General features: G+C 40.4%; 1 protein-coding gene across 6 annotated transcripts in view; it reads right to left on the reverse strand.

Moving 5' to 3' along the window:
- bcas3 (BCAS3 microtubule associated cell migration factor) overlaps positions 1-22,153 on the reverse strand; it is a 692,691-nt gene that overhangs the window by 347,399 nt on the left and 323,139 nt on the right. For all 6 annotated transcript variants that reach the window (XM_033045811.1, XM_033045815.1, XM_033045814.1 and 3 more), the window contains one exon: positions 14,185-14,335. In XM_033045811.1, coding sequence (XP_032901702.1) covers positions 14,185-14,335 — 151 coding nt within the window. The remainder of the gene's footprint in view (positions 1-14,184; positions 14,336-22,153) is intronic.

A 22,153-nucleotide genomic window follows, 5' to 3' on the forward strand; every position in this document is an offset into this window, starting at 1 on the left:
TTGATGTATATTGTAAATAGCTGCGGTCCCAGCACCGAGCCTTGCGGTACCCCACTATTCACTGCCTGCCATTCTGACTGGGGCCCGTTAATCCCTACTCTTTGTTTCCTGTCTGCCAACCAATTTTCTATCCATGACGGCACTCTACCCCCAATACCATGTGCCCTAATTTTGCACACTAATCTTCTATGTGAAACCTTATCAAAGGCTTTCTGAAAATCTAGGTACACTACTTCCTCTTTATAATTGACTCCAGCATCTTCCCCACCACCGATGTCAGGCTATCTGGTCTATAATTCCGTTTTCTCTCTCCCACCTTTCTTAAAAAGTGGGATAACATTAGCTATCCTTCAATCCACAGGAACTGATCCTGAGTCTATAGAACATTGGAAAATTATCACCAATGCATCCACGATTTCTAGAGCCACTTCCTTAAGTACCTAGGATGCAGACCATCAGGCCCTGGGGATTTATCAGCCTTCAGTCCCATCAGTCTACCCAACACCATTTCCTGCCTAATGTGGATTTCCTTCAGTTCCTCCGTCATCCCAGATCCTCTGGCCACTACTATATCAGGAAGATTGTTTGTGTCCTCCTTAGTGAAGACGGATCCAGAGTAACTGTTCAACTCCTCTGCCATTTCCTTGTTCCCCATAATAAATTCACCCTTTTCGGTCTTCAAGAGTCCAACTTTGGTCTTAAATATTTTTTCCTCTTCACATACCTGAAGAAGCTTTTACTATCCTCATTTATATTCTTGGCTAGCTTACCTTCGTACCTCATCTTTTCTCCCCGTATTGCCTTTTTTTCTTTTGTTATTTTTTATTGTTAAAAGCTTTGTTTTAATGTTCTTTGGTTTGTTTTATGTGGGGGGAGGGGGGAGGGGATCGGGGGAAACTTTCTTTCAGGTTCTTACCTTCCCGGAGATGTGATCAATTTTCACATTCTCCGGGCTTTGCGGCCTACCATCGATGAAGCTGGAAGTCTCCTTGGACTGACTTTGAGCCCTATCGCGGGGCGCGGACTTAACATCGGAGCTGATCCCTTGCCTGGGATCGCGTCCACCGCAGAATCAACATCAAGGGCTCGCAGTCTCGGGTGAGGCTAGTCGGGAGCTCCAACGTCACGGAACGTTCACCAGCCCCGACGCGAGGTTTGGATACGGGATCCAGGAGCAGATCGCCTCGATGCGGAGGGCCCGATCGCCGCCAGCTACGGGAGTTAAGATCATCCCGTCAATGGGGGCTCGAGGCCCACGACCGAGGAAGAACTAAGGGGAAGGACTTGAACTTTATTTCGCCTTCCATCACAGTGAGGAATGTGTAGGAGTCACTGTGGCGGATGTTCATGTTAAAATGTGTTTTTGAAGTGATCTGTTACTTTTAATTGTATGACTGACCTGGCTAATGAAATTCCTCGTATGTTGCAAAACATACTTGGCGAATAAAGTGTGATTCTGATTCTGATCCGATTCTGTTGCTCTTTAAACATTACCCAATCCTCTTGCTTCCCATTCATCTTTGCTACGTTGTACTTCTCTTTTATTTTAATACTGTCTCTGACGTCCCTTGTCAGCCACGGTCGCCCCTTACTCCCCTTGAAATCTTTCTTCCTCCTAGGAATGAACTGATCCTGCACCTTCTGTATTATTCCTAGAAATAACTGCCATTGTTGTTCCACTGTCATCCCTGCTAGGGTATCTTTCCAGTCAACTTTGGCCAGCTCCTCCCTCATGGCCCCATAGTCCTCTTTATTCAACAGTAACATTGACACCTTCGATCTACCCTTCTCCCTCTCCAATTGTTGATTAAACCTGACCATATTGTGGTCACTACCTCCTAATGGCTCATTAACCTCAAGTTCCTTTATCAAATCCGGTTCATTACATAACACTAAATCCAGAATTGCCTTCTCCCTGGTCGGCTCCAATACAAGCTGCTCTAAGAATTTAATTGCAGCAAATACCAAAGCAGGGTCGGTCCACCCATGACACATTTTCAGCACTTTCTTCGTCATCGTGACTGTATTAACATTTTTCCTGACATGGGTGATTGCACCATATTTATATATTTTCTGGACTCAATTTACATTTTTACCATTTGTTGATTGATTTGGCCAGAGGCAAGTTTCTATACATGAATCATAATATTTCTTTTAACCTTTTCGCATGTTGTAAAGAATCCATAGATTTTTTTCCTGAATGATTTGAAAACAAGCTGGCAACTAAGTCTTAAAAGCTATTTCAGGTCATGATTCGGATTTAAACTATCATCATGTAAGTTTATGTTGAATGTATATTTTTTTACTTTACAGGGTTTAACTCAGCAAGACCAAGATCAAATGGCTTTCATTATTTGAGTTTTCTTCATTTATAGTTTGAATTCCAAAAAAATTCTTGGTCATGTATTTGCTTATTGATTGAATGATAAGACTGAGCATGCTGGTTTTCCATTTTGCCACAATCTCCTCTCATGGTTCTAAATCATCCCCGAAATATCTCTCCTACAACTCCAAAGATTCCATAATTTCTCCAGTTGTCCTCAAGCAGTTGATCTCCTTTGCCCTCGTGCTCTGAATCTAAATACAGTTCCCTCTACACTGCTGCAGCATTCAAAAAGCTTGCATTTTTCTGAGCTAATCTCAGCGTCCAATTTAACTAAAATTGTTTAATGAATAGTCGATTCTGCGAGTGAATGCCGACAATATTCCAGATGTGATCCCACTGGTGCCAAACAGTTTTGTGCCTACATATCCTTCCCTTAAACCATTTACAAAAATTCACCATCAATGCTAATTATGAACATATTGGGATAATTTAAAGTAATATGGAGTGCAGAAATATCTTTAAACACTACTTTTTAAGTGCAGTTACATCAATGATTGAGACTTCAGGCTGCTCAGACACCTCTTATTAGTCAGAGTAATCTGTAATTAGTGAGTTAAGCAGCTGGACCCACAGTGTCTTGATCCCCCTCGAGCAGTCCCTCAAAGCCATTGGCCACACAGGTGTAATTACATCTGTTTGATTCACCTGGGACTGACTGTCTTTGCATCTGCTGAAGACACACTCCATGTTTGTTGCCTCCAGGCCTCCAGCCATTAGTACCAAAGCATTTGTTCTATACCCAGTGCATCATATATAACATTGAGCCAGATGGTCATTGTCCATGACTGCAATTATTTTGTGCTGTGATATATTAATGGAGGGGAGTGACAGGCTAAACTATATGTACTCAGAATGTATGCAACAAGGCTGATTTCTTTATTTACATGAAACAGGTGAAGGAAATAGAATAGGTTCAATTTCTTGCAGCAGTCTTTTTGTCATTGATTCATAATATAAACATCATCTAAATTTCAATTTATCATCTCATCATCACAGTTCAGGGCTGATGTAAAAAAATTCACACTGACTAGGTTCAATCATGCGGCTCCTTTCTCATATAATCAATGGCTGAATGTCCTTTTTGATATAAAATGGTCTCACTGGTGCCTAACACACTTCTGTGAATACATTTCTTTTCCTGAAACCAATAAAAGTCACATCTACTCTACATTCGTCAGAGACTGGCTGACAACTAAAATTCTTACCCATGTACTGCTACATATTGCTGTTTATTATCTAGCCCCATGATAATTTGTTTAAACAGAGACACAAGGAGCCGCCGAGGTTTATTATTATTATTATTATTAAATTGTTGAAAACATTAGCGACGCAGCGGTGCTGGATTCCAACAGGCACGGTGATGGACGCACCACACATCTCTGTCCTCCATGCAGCTGGCAAGCTCCTCTTTTGTCTCTACGCATGCGTCTTCCATCAATGTCTTCAGCATCGTCTTGATTGGCCGTCCCATGGGTGGGTTCCCACAGCACAAACTTGTTTGCTGGCATTTCTGGCTGGCGGTGGCAGTGACCAGCGGGCCTCATCCTTCTCCACCTGATCTTCTCGGTCCGAGGTTGAATCTCCCCACAGAGCATTGGTGATGTGGTCCCTCCAACTGACATTTTGAACTTTTCTGAGCATTCAGGTGTAGGTACCATCGAGAGACTTGGACAGTGCTCGAGTGAGAGTCCATGCCTCACACCCGTACAATAATATGGTGTCGACAGTTGCATGGACGAATCTCAGTTTGACACCCTTAGACATCCGAGACATCCAGATTTTCCCCATGTTATTGAGGGCCAAGGTGGGTTAGCAAAAAAACCCACAAAGGAGTAACTCTGGAGGACATGGACAGGCGACGTTTCGTTATGCACCCTTCTTCAGTTTGAAGAAGGATTCTGACTTGAAGTGTTGCCTATGCATGTTCTCCAGACATGCTGCCTAACCATGTGAGTTATTCCAGCACTTTGTGTGTTCCGTTTAAATAATCATCTTCATGCCTATGGACCATTTCTTCTTGAAATGTTAATAGATCAATGGAGGAAAAATTCTACTTTGGCAGGGCACAAAGTGGGTGAAAGCAATTCAGCCACTCTCTCAGGAGTGTTATGTCTCCAGTATCTCTTTACTTATAAGGTTTTTATTTTTTCCAAATTAATTAAAAAAATTAATAAACATATGGCCTCTTGCTTTACAAGAGGGGCAACGTTTTAAGGAGCTGTGTGGGACACGTTTTCTTTTACACAGAGTGTTGGGTGCCTGTAATATGTTGAGAGGTGATGCTAGAAACAATCGTGGCATTTAAGAGGCTTTTAGATAGGCACGTGGATATACTGGGAACGGAGGGATATTGGTCAGCTGCAGGCAGAGGAGATTAGTTTAGCTTAGCATCATGTTCAGCAAGGATATTGTGAGCTGAACAGCCTATTCCTGCAAGGTACGGTTCTATGTGCTATTATATGTTCCAAAAAGCTTCACTGAGCAAAATAACACTTTTTTTTCATGAAACGGGATATCAGACTTGCCTTTTAAGGTGTCATTTTGAATAAGCAAGATATATGCACAATAATGTTTAAAGCTACTGAGAAAAATAGGTACACATGTCCTTGAGACAGTTTAAAATAGTAATTTAATTCTTGCCTGATATTTATCTTGCCCCCATATACCCGTCAGCACCCTGAATATCCTTGCAAAACAAAAATAAACAATCTCAGTTCTGACATTTTCAGCTGAGATCGAGCTTAAACTGTTTCTGGGAGAAGTGTGTTCTGGATTTCAAGTACCTTTGTGTGAATCATTTCTTAGTAACACCCTCCGAATGGACAGCCTGGCACTAATTTCAAGAATATGTGCTCTTGATTTGGATTCCCTCACCAGCGGAAACAGCTCCTATACACGCAGTCTGAAGAAAGATGCAGATGTGAAGAGTCACCTGTCAACTTCCCTTCACAGATGCTGCCTGACCCTCTTAGTTCTTCCAGCAGATTGTTTTTTTACACATCCTTTAAAAAATCCCTTCCTTTTTTTTTGAGAAATGGCCAAAATGTTAAGGATTGATGCATATCTTCTCAGATGTTTTCAGTTCCACTCTGCTCTCAATGTCCTACCATTCTCATTTCTTATTTTTTAATTACTTTAAGGTTTAGCCTCTATCGCTGTGATCTTGACCACCTCAAATCTCAAATCTCTGTCCTCTTCCTATCCTGGAAACTCACACATTTCTGATTTACATAATTCTGTCACTGGTTTACACACTTTCAGCTGTTTGATCCGATATTCTGGCTTTCCTTTAAGATGCTCCTTTAATCAATCTACTTAGCTAGTTATTATGTCACAGAATAGGTTAATTCCACTTACAGAGTCAAACAGCTCGGAAGCAGGCCCTTCGGTTCACTTAGTCCATGCTGGCCATCGACTACCCATTTACAATAAATTCATTTTAATCTCATCAACTTCAGACACACACTGGGGGCGATTTAGATTAATCCTCCAAATCTGCACTGGTGTCAGCTCTTGGACATCTCCTCGTACCTATCCGTTGATCATGAGTCACGGATTAATACCAGGCCACCATCTTCCATATCATCTCCAATCTCATCACCTTCAGCGATCTCCCCTTCTCAGCCTTGAGCTTAATAGTTCCCCAACCATGTAGTGCTCTTTTCAATCTCTTTCCAAAAATCCACAAGTAAGACTATCTTGGCAGATCCATTGTTTCTCTCCACACTTGCCCCACCAAATTTCTCAATTCTATCTTGCCTTCCTTTGTCCAGTTCTTACTAACCTACATCAAGACACCTCACTAGGTTTTCAACAAGAAATCATTGAAAAAGACTCCTAACCTGAAACGTTGTATATCCAGTTCCCCCACAAATGCCTGACCCACTAAGATTGCAATATCTGCAGTTCCTGATCGGCAACTGAATCATCCTACGGCAACTGAATCATTCTACTACAACCAGAGAGCAGTGCTGAACTACTATCTACTTCTTTGATGATCCTCGGGCTATCCTTGATTGGACTGTGCTGGCTTTATCTTGCACTAAACGTTATTCCCTTATCATGTATCTATACACCGTAAATGCATTGATTGTCTTTCTGCGGACTAGTTAGCACACAACAAACGATTTTCACTGTACCTCGGTACACGTGACAATAAACTAAACTGATAAACTCCTTGCGTATTGCTCCTTCTTTCATATTGCATTAGGTACAATGAGGTAAGAACCAGCTGCTTAGTTATGAACGGGGACAGTTCAACATCAGTGAAGCTGGTGTTTGGCAGGCAGGGAACTGGCTAATTTTATGGATCAGCTGATTTGCAGGAAGAGATCTGTCTTCTAGAAAGGAAACAGTGGGATCAATAGCCAGGATAAACGCTCGGTACAGTTTGGAATTAGCCACAGTTGTATGCACAACTCATGATGAGCTGATAATAAATAATATTATGCAAGATACTTTATCGAGACTGTAAATGTTCATTGGTAGAGTATCATCAAAGTTGAGGTCAGCAGAATTCTGGAACGATAGTGGTATCAAGGGAAACTGGGATCAGTCTGACAATTAAAGGTAAACAAAAATCAGCTACAACTTTGTCAAATGGTAGTGGTCAAAGATCATGGGGCCGTGCTCCTTTCTCTTACGTTCTTACTGTTTGTTTAAAAAAGCAGTTAAATACATCCTGTTATTTCTTGGACGAAGAGTGTAAAGTAATGTTGAACTCCCTTGATTCTCCATCTTTTGTGGCTGTGCATGTATATATTTTTTACATAAAAGAAACTGTACACTTGCCTAGTTATATTTATGTAAAGTGCTTGCAATTAGCATCCCACAGGCAGCTCTGAGATGGTGCTGAGAACAAGAATTCAACCCTTTCTTGCAATTATTTGTTGAACGTAATGTCATATTATGATGGATTTCTGTACTTCACAGGAAGAAAACAAGTTATTTATGGAGACTTCTTAATGTCCTGGTCTTGGCGTCCGTATGTGATGTGTGTGAGAGAGAGTAAGCGAGTGGGAGTGAGTAAGTGTGTCTTAATCTAGATTTCCATTTGTGGCTTTTTATCCTCCCTTTAACATAACTAAAATCTTAAATTGCAATAATTGCCACATTTCAAAAGCAGCTTTGGCTACAATACACTTTTGGACAATCTGAGGTTTGAAAACTGCTATATAAATGCCAGTGTGTTTCGCTTTTATTTGCAGTAAGACAAAAATAGGAGAAGTGGTCTGCTTATGAGTATCAATTAAATTAAAGACTGTATGAAATGAAAGGTAAAGACTTAAAATGTATACACAATATTCAGTATCTAAAAAAAATATTTTACAAAAAAAAGTCGGAAAGAAAATTGTTTCTATATAAGCTTGTCACCGCTGGATCATTAGAACACTATCTGCCAGTTAAACAGAAGGTGGCCACTGAAATTGACAAGCAATCGCCTCTATTGATGCATGTGCAATGATTCTATTTTACTTCGGAGTCACGTGAGTGACTACGTGAAGAACCCCGCCACGGCGCATGCGTGTCATATCGCTACACGCATTGCAACAAGTCACAGCAAGGGGGAACGACGTTCCTCTAGCGGCAAAATTTGAAAGCCAGGAACAGCAGGTAAGGAGACTCTGCGTTCCAGAATTTGAAAGTCGGGAACAGCAGGTAAGAAGACTCTGCGTTCCTTCCACTTACCTTTTAGGTGGAGACATGGACCGGATCCATGAAGGCTGCGGGAAAGCTGGCGGGGGAGAACCGCGGAGTTGCGGGCAGCCGGCAGCAGCAGCCAAAAGCACGCTAATCTCCCGTAATGGGAACAGCTGTGCCCGACTTTCGCTCCCTACTCGCTCCCACACCGGGCCCGGCCGGGCGGGAGAGGGAAGCAAAAATTAATGTTCCCCGCGCTGGTTTTTTCACAGGGGGGGAAGCTGGACAAAATAGTGTCCACAAGTGCTGCTAGGAAGCTGGCTGGGAGGACCGCGAAGTTGCGGGAGCCAGCAGCAGCTGAAGGCACAAGCCCCGTAAGGGATCAGCTGTGCCGACTTTTGGTCCCGCGCCGGCCAGAACACCAAGGCCGGGCGGGAGATTATTTAAAGAGGGCCGTTGACTTTTGGACAAGTCAATAACGGCAGCAGACGGGGTGGAACGACGTTCACCCGTAGCGACAATTTCAACCTGGACCTGCAGGTAAGAGCTGCGGTCTTTTTGTGTTTTACCATGCTGATTTCAGGTGGAGAAACCAACGAGCTGCGACAAAGCTGGTGGGCTAGATGGGATCAGCTGTGCCCGATGTCGCCTCCACACCGGCCATATCCACTCCACGGAAGGGCAGTAAGAACAAAGCTGGAGAGGGAGGACCGCGGAGCAGCGGGCAGCCAGCAGCAGCCAGCGGCACTCGGATCACCGATAGTGGGATCAGCTGTGCCCGATGTCGCCTCCGCACCGGCCAGATCCACGTGGCCGGGCGGAAAGGCTAGACACAAAACAAACAAGGTCGTGGACTCAGAGGAGTCCGACTTTGAACAACCGCGGGCGGCCAGCGCCCGAGAGCGCTGGAGCCGGATGGAGCGGTGTATGGAGCTTTGCTCCAACGTGACAGACTCCGGGAGATGGAGTCGGGTCACTGTGGGCCCTATGATAAACCCACAGCAGTACCTCTTGAAGGGCTGCACAGTGCTTCTACCTCATCAGAGGGGAGCACTGCGGGTCAGTTCTGGGCTGACCTGGAAGAGGGGTCCGCAGAAGGAAAGACAAGTGTGCAGGGGGTGCAAGAACAAGAGAACCTACTGGAACCCACTACGACCAAAGACAGCACCCCCACGCACCCACCAGCGGAACTGATGAAAGCTCGAAGGTCCGGTACCCAAAACATGAGTCTTTTTAGGCCATGGCCCAGGCCGGCCTTCTTGGAAGATGCGGGGACCTCCAACGCCAACCAAACCGAAAATCCAGACCCCAGCGCGACAACAGCAGCAAAGAACCTACAAAAATTAAACCTACCACTGGTAACTATGGAGGTAGGTGGGTTTGGTTCCCTACAATATACAGGGATCACGGAGGTTGGGTGGAGATTACACTCTTTCTGAATGCATGGAGCATGATAACAACCGATACTTACATCTTAAGCAGTATCCAGGGATATACAATAGAGTTTATACACAAGTACAGCCCTCCAGTTCAACATATACTGAACCGAATGTTCGTGCCTCCTGATAAAGGAATATCAAAAGCGCAAGCTGAACTGAAGCGGCTTTACATAAAAGGTGTAATTGAGAAAACTCAACACGAACCATTAGAATTCATGTCCAATATATTTATCAAAAACAAAAAAGATGATGGTTATCGCATCATCATAGATCTGACAAAATAGATACCTTTGTTACTCCTTAACAATTAATTTCCAAAGGTTACTTCAATGGCCAGCATCGATTTAAAAGATGCTTACTATTCAGTGCCTATATGAGGTGACCACAGATGTTACTTAAAATTCAACTGGATGGGACAACTCTGACAGTATAAAGCACTGCCAAATGGGTTATCATCAGCCCCGGGCTGTTCACAAAAATTTTGAAAACAGCCCTAGCGTTTCTACGGAAACGTACTCACATGGTCATGGCATATTTAGATGACATACTCATTGTGGGCAAAACTTTGGAATTGGCCAAACAAACTGTAACAGCCACAAAAAAGTTATTTGGAAAACTGGGATTCATTTTCCATCCAGTCAAATCTAAACTAACGCCTTCCACTACTATGGACTATCTGGGGTTTCACCATTGACTCAGTTCACATGTCGGTGACTCTGCCTAAGGGAAAGGCTAGAGATTTAATAGAGGCTTGCAATAACCTCACTGACATCAGCAAACCATCCATCAGATTGGTAGCAAAATAATTGGCATAATGATGGCTGCCTTTCCAGCCACAACATTTTTTCACCTCTACATTACCAAAACTTACAGAGAGCAAAATACAAGCACTCTAAATTATGCAGGTCACTTTGACAGATCTATGAAACTACCAATCAAGCTAAAATGGAACTAAAATGGTGGATAGATAACATCTGGCTTTGTTCCAATCCAATCATTGTCAGTAACCCTTCCATGGTACTACAAACTGATGCCAGTGCACTTGGGTGGGGAGCCACCAATACCATCACCAGCTGTGGAGGTAGATGGACTGCTCAGGAGGCATCATTATTACTCACACTGGGCATAAACTACCTGGAAATGTTGGGGCATTACATGGCCTAAAGTCATATTGTACTGGGTCATATCACCAGCATGTTAGACACAGATAGACAATACCACCGTGGTAGCATACATTAACCACAGGGTGGAAACAAATCGACATCATGTGACAATCTGGCTATACAATTTGGCAATGGTATATCCAGAGAGATATTTGGATATCAGCCACTTACCTACCAGGAAGACTAAATTCAGTGGCAGACACCAGGTCACGCAAACTTAATGAAAACACCAAATGGATGTTGAATAAAATAGTATTTGCTGATATCACAGCAAAATATGGAACACCAGATATCGATTTATTCGCATCTAGACTTAACCACCAGTTATCAAATTATTTCATGGGAACCAGGCCCTGGGGCAGCGGCGACAGGGGGGGGGGGGGGGTGAATTGTTTATTTACGCATTCCCTCCTTTTTCTGCCTCATCAGTCGGGTATTAAGGAAATATAACAAGACTCTGCATCTGATATTGGTAGTACCCGATTGGCCTACACAACCATGGTTCCCAGTGGTATCAAACATGGTATTAGAACCATCCCTACACAGGCTGACATTAAAACAGTCATGCTAATGGTATTGGTCACGGCACAGAGGATACAGTCACTGCAAAAACTAGACTGGACAACATGACTTCCTCAACAGAAAATATTATGTTTCATATTTATGAGTTAGTAAGCAGAACAGAAAGGGATCAGCAGGCCTCAATATACAATTAGGTCATACCCAACAGATGACCGTCTGTGTATAGTAAGACATCTGTCGTTATTCATGGAGAAAACGAAAATCCTAAGAGGCAATGAAAAGGCACATTTTGGTCAGCCATTAACAACCACACCAAGAGTGATGGTCCAGACCATCTCAAGATGGCTGAAACAGGTGCTAACACAGGCTGGGGTGGATACTGATATTTTAAAATCTCTTTCCACCAGGGCTGCAGCCACATCGGCAGCGATACAGTTGGATGTACCAATGGACCAAATCCTCAAGGCAGCAGGATGGTCTAGGGAAAACATTCCAATTATTTTATAATAAACCAGTAATGAAACCTGGAACGTTTGCAGAAACAATTTTAAGTTCTGTAAATTAATTTAAACCCATAAAAAGGGGTTTCAATGTCGAATTCATGTCCAAATTATGTTAACACAATTCCTCCTACAGTCAAGGCAGACGTGATGCATGGACTCGTTTCCACGGCATGAAATCACAGAACTTTAAAATCTTCACGTAGTCACTCACGTGACTCCGAAGTAAAATAGTAAGATTAAACGAGAACTTACCAGTTTGAAGTTTGATCTGTATTTTATGAGGAGTTACGATGAGGGATTACGTGCCCTCCGCTCCCACCCTTGATCATATACTTGACTGGTATCTCTTCTCTAATCTTACTATGTTTAGTCATTACAGTTATCTGTGATTTCACACCGCTGCTTTGAAGAATGACACGCATGCGCCGTGGCGGGGTTCTTCACGTAATCCCTCATCGTAACTCCTCATAAAATACAGATCAAACTTCAAACTGGTAAGTTCTCGTTTAATCTTACTATTAAACAATCTAATGCAGCCTTTAGTATTTTTAGCTAAACTTAACGCTATTAAAAAGGTCCTCTTTTTGTAAATCATGCGGAAAACAAATAGATCTGATGAGCTACATTGCAGCTATTTAAAGGAGGAGGGTTAGTGGTTGTGGTTGACAATTTCTAAAATTCCATAGATTATAGAAGATTCCATGAATTGGATTGGAAAGTAGCAAATGTACGAATTTAAGAAAACAGAAGGAGAGAAAATTGTGATAAAACGTATGTTGAATAATTGCTACTTAAGAAAGGCTGTACCTACAATAGAAAAGGTACTATGAAGGTTCACCTGATTAATTCCCGAATTCAGAATTATCATTACGAGGAGAGATTAAGCAGACTGGCACATATTCCCTTCAGAAGAATGAGGGGTGTTCTCAATCATACACTCCAAATTCTTGTGTGGCTTGACAGGGATGCTGAAGTGATGACTTTTCCCTGGCTGCAGTGTCCAGGACCAGAAGTTAACCTTAAATAAAAGGTAATCTCTACTCAGGACAGAAATGGAAGAAAATGTTGTCACCAGGAGGCCTGTGAATGTTTGGAATTATATGGCAAAGAAGGCTATGCGGTTTTGGTGATTAAGTATTTTCAAGAAAGATAATTTTTCAGATGTTATGGGACTCAAGGAATAAGGGATGAATTCAAGAAAGCGACGCTGAAGATGAAGGTCAACCATAACCTTATTGATTGGCAAAGCAGACACAAGTGCCAAATGTCCTTCTCCTGATTTACTTTTTTGTGCTCTAATGATTTTTGCTGTGGACATATTGCTGCTCGGTTTCCTACATTACAACATAAACTATACATCAAAGTAAATTATTAACCTTGGTGACAAGATTGTGAAAAGTGTGAGAAAATTAAAGACATTTTATTTGTTTAAAAAAAAAAAAAATCTCAGATATATGTAGCATTAAACAAAAGATCAGCTAAAGCTTGAAAACCATATATCTTTCATCAGATGATAATTTATATTAACTGCTGAAGATTTGAATAATGAACCACACCTCTCAACTGAACCCTCTTGCACATTGACACACATGTATAAATAAACTACAAAATCAAACCCAATACAAATGTGTGTGGCAATCTATACAAAGAGTTCAAGTTTCAACGGATGCAGGCCCACAATCTAAAAATACATGTTACCCACACTAGTGTACAAGATTAGCATCACTAAAACTCATTTCTCAGATAGAAGTCATGGAATCATGTTTATCAGCTTAACACTTTATCAGGCTGTACTTCTGATAAAGGGTCCGTGCCCTAACACATGTTTTATTAAAATCAGATGCTGGACATCTACCATAGAATCCTATTTTCATTATATTATCTAGCAAGCGTGAACAGAGAATTCACATGGAAGCAGCCTCTTTTAAAATAAGAAAAATATAGTTGTTTTCAACTTCTAAACTCCATAATTTATTAAAACATGTTCCACCTCCCTAGCAGTTTATTTCATGCATCTTTAGTTTATTTCACATTCATTTAAACAGCCATGTTATGCAGTTAAATCTACTTTGTCCCAAAATCAAATTACTGCAGTTACTTTTAAGTATACTTAAATGATTATTTGTTCGGGGTTTATGGTTATTTAATTTAGGGCCTCCTCAGGATACCACCAGCTCGTATTCCATCTTTTTAAGTCAACAGGACAGTAACACCAAAGGGACAGGTACAGTTTGTAGACAGGTCCAGTGGAGCTTATTGTGGTGGAAACTATATTTAAGGAGACATGGGACATAAAAGAATGCAACCGCTGAACTCTAGGGCAAAAAGCAGACTGCAGGAGGAACTCGGTGGGTCAGGCAGCATTTGTGGAGGGAAATGGACAGGCAATATTTCGAGTTGGGACTTTGACCTGCCATTTGCATGTGGATATGCTGAGCTAGCATGAGTGGTGTCCGCACATATGTTTTGTGTTAATCTGTTTAGTTCCATGCATATTAACATCATACTGGAAACTCGTCAAAATCCATTACCCTGTGCGCTTTGTGATGGTTCCCAGAGTCATGGGCTGTTTGATCTGTGCTAAGGGCAGCACAATCGTCAAGATTGGGATGGGTGAGAGCCGCGGATTTCCGAGATTGTTGTTTGTGAAATTGTTGTAACTCTCCTGGCTGCTCAGTTTGCCTGCAAATGAGAGAAAGATCAATACAGAATTATTTCCCAGGATACACAGAATCTAGACTATTTCATAATAACTTTTTGAATAGGATACTCTACCCCATCGCACTGAAGACAAATGTCATTGCATATCATTCAGTAGACAAATATGGCATTTCTTCATATGAAGCTGAGTAAAACATGGTTAAAGGTTATATTCACATTACCATCTACTAGGTTGGAAACTAGCACTAGCACCATGGATTTGCCTTGTAATTGTGTCTTGCACAATGTTTTTCCTGTTCAATGTTTTGTCTAATATGAATAATTTATGTAGTTTGATCGAGTCCATGCATCTCTAGTGCTGCTGCAAGCAAGATTATCGGTGTGTACATCACTATACTTGTGCATATGACAATAAACTTGATTTGACTTTTAACACCCACCATGATGGCAGTAAACCTTCTCTAGATAGCGGACTGGATCTACTCATATTTATTGGCATCTGGAGTCAATCTATTGGTAATAATCCAAGTACAAATCCAAAGACTTCAATACTTGCACTGGCTAAGTTCAACATTCAATAAGGTTGACATGTAATTATCCCAAAGTCATGTTTGCACGTATCCTCCAAAGACACCAGGAAAACTTAGCTACACACTTTTAGTAGGAGATATCATCAACAATAATCTTCTGACTTTGCTTTACACATTAAATATTTTCAGCATAGTTGTAATAAATTATATTACATAAGGCCATAAAAAGATTCACATCATAAATGGACATGTTAAACATTTTTGGTACATATTAGTTAAATGTTCACAAGCAAAGGCCATGTAATCTTTGTGACCTTTTCCCTTTCCGTTTTCTTTTAATTTTTCTCGGGATGTGGTATAATCAGCAAAGCCAGCATTTATCAACCAGTTGTCAGCAGCACTTGAGAAAGTGATGCTGAACCAGTGCAGTCCAAGTAGTGAAGCTGTAAGATTGGGAGCCCCAGGACTTTAACACAGGAATGATCAATAAACAGAAAATTGAGATGGTGTATAACTTGGAGTGGTACCCGCTGATGGTGTTTCTATGTCTGCTGACATTGGCTTTCTTGATAGTGAAAGTTACAGATTCAAGTGGTGATGAACTCTTGGTGGGTTTTAGAAATGCGTCCTTTATCTGATACCCATTGCATTCAAGGTGCAAGGAGTGGACGTGTAGTTTTTTTCTTTTGATGACACAAACAATTGAATGTGTTTCAGGACCAAAAGAAAGGTTTTCACACCACCTCTTCTTAGGATCAACAATGTCAGACCCCGGATGGCAGTGGAAGACCTGTGTTCATCCCCTTTGCACTGATACTAGTAATGCACAGTGATTCAGAGCGAGAAGGGTTTCATACCTAGACTCAAAAGAACATTTTTAAAGTAAACCAGCTGGATCCACAAGGGTTAATTTCATTCTGAGATTTTTCCTCTTAGTTTCAATGCTTTGGTTGTGAAGGTAACTAATAGATAGTATAGCACATATGTTTATTATCCCATCAACCCGCCAATAGTTATCTTTAGCTACTTAAGAGACTGTAAGGAGCATATAACACAAACCACAGTAACATAATATCTATTGTATTTTGACAAAAATCCATGGGTCTTCAAAGACAAAAAGCGGCAGATAAATCTACAGTCAACATTTCATGGAGTTCTACTAAAGGAAAACAATTTTCTACTGTTACAAGTAACATGGTCAGAATAAATATAAAAAGCTCCAAAGAAAGATAATGGCCGTAGTTCTCAGTTCACTACAGAAACAATTTGGAATTTAACAAAAGCAGTATGAGAAGGGGCAGGAAACTTAACATGTCTGAATGTTAAGTGTAGTGTTTACAAGCCAAAACGTCTTTACTCCCAGCTGACACTGCACATAATAACCACAATGCAGAATTTGTATTTCGACTCATTTAAATATTTACACAATGTAGAATTATAAATCACCCCTCGTATGGGAGGATTAGCCAGTTCTTGGGTACATAAAAGAGAACAGGTTACAGGGAAATATGTGAGTGAATGGCATCAATGGGAATGCAGTGGGAACTGGCACAGACTTAATGGGCAGAATTGTCTCCTTCTACATCATGAGGGATATGAAAAAAATATTAAAATTGATAACAAGTATATTTCATTGGAATGTGTTAAAAACAGCAGCTTGCAAACAAATCAAGTCTATTTAAATAATAGTCTGACTTTACTAGTAATAGAACTAATTGGGGCAATTAAATTTCAAAGTAAACTAAGGTTTGAATTAAATATTGCTTGACCATAAATTCTAGACAATTATGTGGGTTTGGACCTCTTTGACTTCCACTTGAAGAGAAAAATAATGAAGAAAAATTCCTGACCTACTGGAATCTGGAACTAATTAATGAACTAGATATTGATTAATTAAGTAGATTCTCTCCAGATCAAACTAGATTATCAGTATATTCTATAGCTGTGAAGTTTCATACAGTTAATATTCTCCCAAAAGGAACACACAAACCTCTCTACTTTTGTTGGTGTGCTTGAATCGATGTATTTATTTCATGATCAAAAATATGTCATTTGAAAGATCAAATGTGTCTGTCCTAAAATAGCTTACGCATGTTTTAAGCTCGACGTGTACACAGAGTGAGCTGAATCCTATTATTTCATCAAAGGTATCCATTTTTCATTGAATCTTTTAATGCTGGATATTACTACTACCACAGAGGTGTGTCCCTTGTCTGCCACATTACCACCCTTCTCCCAGCATGACATCACGTTGTAGCTTAAACTTGTCATCATCATACCTGCTGGAATTGCTCTCACCCTGACCTCGACTTACTGCAATGTCAAATGATTCAAGAGAAACTTATGAACATGAAACATTCATCCAATGTGTTTGAACTTACCACATAGGGAGCATTATTTTCAACTATGGTGATATAGTCATGAAAACTGCCTCTCTTTGCATGGATACAAATGTGAATTTTCAATAAACATAGGATGAAAATTCAAATCTCACAAGAGTGCATGAAATTAAATAAATCTGTAACTTTATGGGGAATAAACAGACCAATTGGTTCATTGATAATCTTCAGGAAAAGGAAGTCATTAACTCTCAAGATGGGTTACATCTCCACATTCCATAGCCAAGCAAACAATTTGCTGTAGAAGAGCAATTAGGATCAAGCAAAATAAACACCTCCCTTCCAGGATGTGTTGGTGAAGGTGTCAATTGTCAGCACCACCAACACATCTAGCAAGGGAGGCCTACATATGTACACATTAATTTATGTAACTAATTAAACAAACATAGTAAAATGCAAGAAATAAGCAACAAAAATAGAAAGCGCTGAAAATATAGGAGGGTCTTTAAAGCTTTTGAATGCTCACATCCAAATGCATTACAAAAAATAGTTTAGAAAGTGCCGAGAGCCGAGGGCATCCCAAAGTTGTCTGAACATTTTTTTGAAGTTTGGTTTGACACTTCCCCAGAATTATATTCAGGGCGGAGCCAAACCAAACTGAGAGGCAGCCTTCCAGTAAACCCAACACACATTCACTGCATTCTTAATCTTCAGACTATGGGGATGTTCATTCTAGGAATCAAAACACCCCTCTCCATCCCGCCCAACATCCTCAGGTAATACTGGAACCCTGAAGATTGCTTTTTGAATCCCAAGTTTAATTCCATTTATCCTGTTAACAAACGCAATTACACCAGCAGGAACATTTAATTTAAAATGAAATATGAAGATCGTTTTTTTATAAGGGAGTTATTCAGAAGAAAAAGTCAAAACGTAGTCATGAACTGAAAGTAGAAAACTGGAGGTGGTTTTTGTAACAACCGGACAGAGTAGACCGACCTGGTCTCCCAGCTACTCAGGATTCAGCACAGGAATGCTCATTTGTAAATCCTACCCCAGAATTCACATTCTTACTTTTTTTAAGTGCAAACAAAGTCACTTGCAGTTGCCTGTTAATTTTGAGATAGGTTAACTGATTATTTTAAACAGTAAACAGAAATACAATGTTTTAAATAAATCAAACAAGGAACAAATGTCAATGAAAAGGAAAAAAAAGGGGAATGAAAATAAATGAAGAGAATTAATCTGGTGAAATTGGAATCAAAGTGTTCAAAATTGACAGGCACGGTGAATTAAATGGTTTAGAAATTTGTTTTTCTTTGTTTTGACAATACCCTGAAATGCTGTCTTTGTTCTTTACAAAGGGGATGGTATATTAAGGATTAGTCTCCTAAATAACGAAAGCCTTCTGTGTAGACACTACACAAATCCCTGATCAAATCCGCCCAATTGTGGGTTGAAGAGGGTTCTTAAAATTTCAAAACAGCTATACCACCAATCGCCAATAACCTCACCCCCACCCCCACTCCAAGGCAGCCAGCCCTTTTGTAAGGAAGAAATAACAACAAGAAAAGGTTCTCAAAAGAAACAGGAGATACTGCAGACTGCAAAGAGATAATGATGCTTCAAATAGAGTAAAGGTAGGAAGGAGGAAGGAAAAAGCTCTTAATGAATTAGTCTGTCTCTAAAAAGCAACTTCAGCTTTTGCCACCACCTCTCATCTGTGCTTAGAGAACTACAATTCCATTCAGTTGAAGGCAAGGTAACATTTAACAAATAGTCCTTTATCAGAATTTCTTTACAGATGTAGCTGGTTGCTTTCTGTGAACAAGCCGCTTATTTTGTCACTTGTGTCAGTGTCAGAACAGGAAACAACTCTCATGTGCAGAATTGCTTAATATGAATCCAATCATTGTATATTATTTAAGTTACACGAATTAAGTGGCAAGCAAGAAACTCTCTGTGCCATTGTTGGAGCCTGCAAAAGGAGCTACATGAACATAGTGGAGCAAAACATGAACAATGTATTTATTGATTGATGTAATTTGAGATTTTCAATAAGTGTTATTGTATCAAATCCACATTAATTACAAAGTGCTAAAACCCATCTACAGTGATATTAAGGTTGTTTTTTAATCTACTCGTATAAAGGACGTTGACTTCTTCTGAAGCACGCCCTCTGATGCCTTACTTCTGCTCGGGTTTTGATAGCTCTGAGCTGGCCAATCAAGCAATGTGGGAACAGCACGGATCTCCACAAATAGGAGAGATTTGGTCAATGGAGCGGGTAGTTTGAGAGGTGGCCTCCTCTTACCATTTATACAGTGCTTCTATGTTTCCAATGCGCGGTCTTAAGTTTCCCGATATCACTCTGAATGCTCCCTCCTCCTTTTGAGCAACCATGTGCCAAAAGTTCCCAAGTTTCAGTGGCGATGTTCAATTTCTTCAAAGAGGATTCAAACACACCCTTGAATCTTTTCTCCTGCCTGCCTGATGATCTCTTCCCATAACAGAGGAAAAGATTGGGAAAGAGTGTTTTGGGAGTCTGATGTCAGCCACGTAAATAATGTGATCAGTCCAATATTGCTCAAAATATTGCCAAAAATTCTAAGATTTATTACTTATTTCTAGTTGCCGTTGAACTGTGGAGTTCATTTACAGTCTATTATATTGATGTTTTAAAAAAAACTTCAGGAGGGACCCAGTGGGTCAGGCAGCATCTGTGGAGAGAAGGGGACAGATGGGCGGGACTCCTTCTCACAGTTAGCTTTTTGTTAAAGATTCCAGCATCTGCAGTCTCTTGTGTCTCAACTATATTGATGTGTTTGCAGTCACATATAGACCAGATCTAGCAAGGTCAGTAGATTCCCTTCCCTGAAGAAAATTAACAAACCACAAGTTTTACGACAATCCAATAGTTTAATTATTGGCATTTCTGATGCAAGTTTTTTTTTAACATTTAATTTGATTTTAATTCCTCAACCACCTTGGAAGGATTCGAGTCTCGACACAGGATCTCAACCCGAAACATCAACCCTTCCTTTCTGTCCACAGGTGCTGCCTGGCCCACTGAGTTTCTCCAGCAATTTGTATTTAGCTTCAAACATGTGTCCTTCCCTTACAAGTCAAAGCTTCTGGTCCATTAACTTTAACCAATGTTTTACCATAAATAGGTGCCAACAATTATAAAAATGTTGCAGTGTTGTCAGCAGTTCTTATTAAAAAAACCATTACGTGTGTTAAATGAACTTCACAGTTGATTTTTTTGAAAAAAATAACTAACATTTAGTTGTTTTCCCAAACATAGTCTCATTTTGAATCCTTTTATTACATTTTGTTTTTTAATTTAAACGCCTTAGCCTGGTATCAAGAATGAATCCTGGTTTCAAATTTAGCAACATCATGCATAGAACAAACTCAAAGACTTTGCCCTGGAGTTACAATTGAAATAAAATAAAGTCAGAAAGACTGTCAGAGTTTATAGAACAAGCACAGGAATGGATCATACCCTGACCAAGCCCAAATCCCAAGCAACATTATTGAATATTGTGAGCAGCAGTTTGTTTGGAATTAGCTTAAAGTTGACCTATGTTTTTTTCTCTCTGACCACAGACTCTCTGAGTCTAGATGAGTTAAATATTCCTTGAATGACAGCCAAGGGGCATTCCAGACTAGTCTGGGTTGAGAGATCCACCAATTTTACATCCCTCTGAAGAAATGCCCCCCAAGCTAGCTAGCTGGGAACACAGTAAATTTAAAATCACTCATGACTCCCGGGTGCATTGTATAACCAATACTCTCACTGATACCAGAATGCTAATATACACGTCAATGGAGCACAATCCACTAGGTTGGTGGCACTACATCTAAATATTGACACTCTGGCAAGAATATTCTGCACCCTTGGAATATCCAATATCGGGAGTGCAGGTAAATGAATTAAGGCTGAAGGCCATCCATATAAAGTGCTAGAGGTGTGGTGTGTTGGTAGTGCAGTGGTAAAATTACTACAACAGTAATCAAGAGACCTGTATTAAAGAGTGTTCAAATCTTGCAATGGTAGCTGTGACATTTAGATTCAGCAAATTACATAAGGTGGAATTTTATAAAAGGCTCAATAATGCTGACCACAAAACTACTGATTGTTGTAAAATCGAATTTTCCCCCAGAGTGGAAATGTCATAGAGGGCATAGCGTTAAGGTGAGAGAGACAAAGTTTAAAGGAGATGTGCAGGTTTTTAAAAGAGCGAGTGGTGCATGCCTGGAACGCACTGCCGGGGTGGAGGTGGAGGCAGACATGATTGTGGTGCTTCAGATGCTTTTTGATAGTTACATGGATAAGCAGGAAATGGAGGGATATGGATCATGTTAGATTCATTTATCTTGGCATGTTCAGCACAGTAATTGTGGGCCAAAGGGCCTGTTCCTGTCCTGTAATGTTCTATGCAAGTTCCTTTTGTACCCTGTAATGCTTTCCTCTTCATTTTGTCTTTTAAAATGAACTTAGTGCACTTAGATTTTACAGATTCAACTCCAGACCTAACGACATCAGACAAACATTCTATTCAAAAAAAGTTATTTCAATGATGTTTGAGGCATCAAGCCTACTTAAATATCCAGGGCAAAATCTGAAAAGTAACCCAAGCCCATGGAACAGCAAATGATTTAACAGACCCAGAACCGACCTTGGACTCCTCATTAACAACTTATTGAATGTTTTGGTTTTATTTGTTGAAATATAAAAAGGAAAAGGGGGAAAAGAAAAGCCAGCTCCTTTCCCACACTGTTTCTGAGATTCATTCAGGCCTGTGATAACAATTAGGCCCAGGACAAAGATAACTGAGGCTCTTTAGTGTTCTGTTTGACAACATTCACTTCAAAGGTAATTTGAAATGTTTGGGGATTAATGGTTAGGCACATGAAAACCTGCAACTACATTCCAATTTGAAGCAACAAAGTTAAATAAGAGG

This window comes from Amblyraja radiata, chromosome 28, assembly GCF_010909765.2.
Source record: "Amblyraja radiata isolate CabotCenter1 chromosome 28, sAmbRad1.1.pri, whole genome shotgun sequence".
Classification (NCBI taxonomy): domain Eukaryota; kingdom Metazoa; phylum Chordata; class Chondrichthyes; order Rajiformes; family Rajidae; genus Amblyraja; species Amblyraja radiata.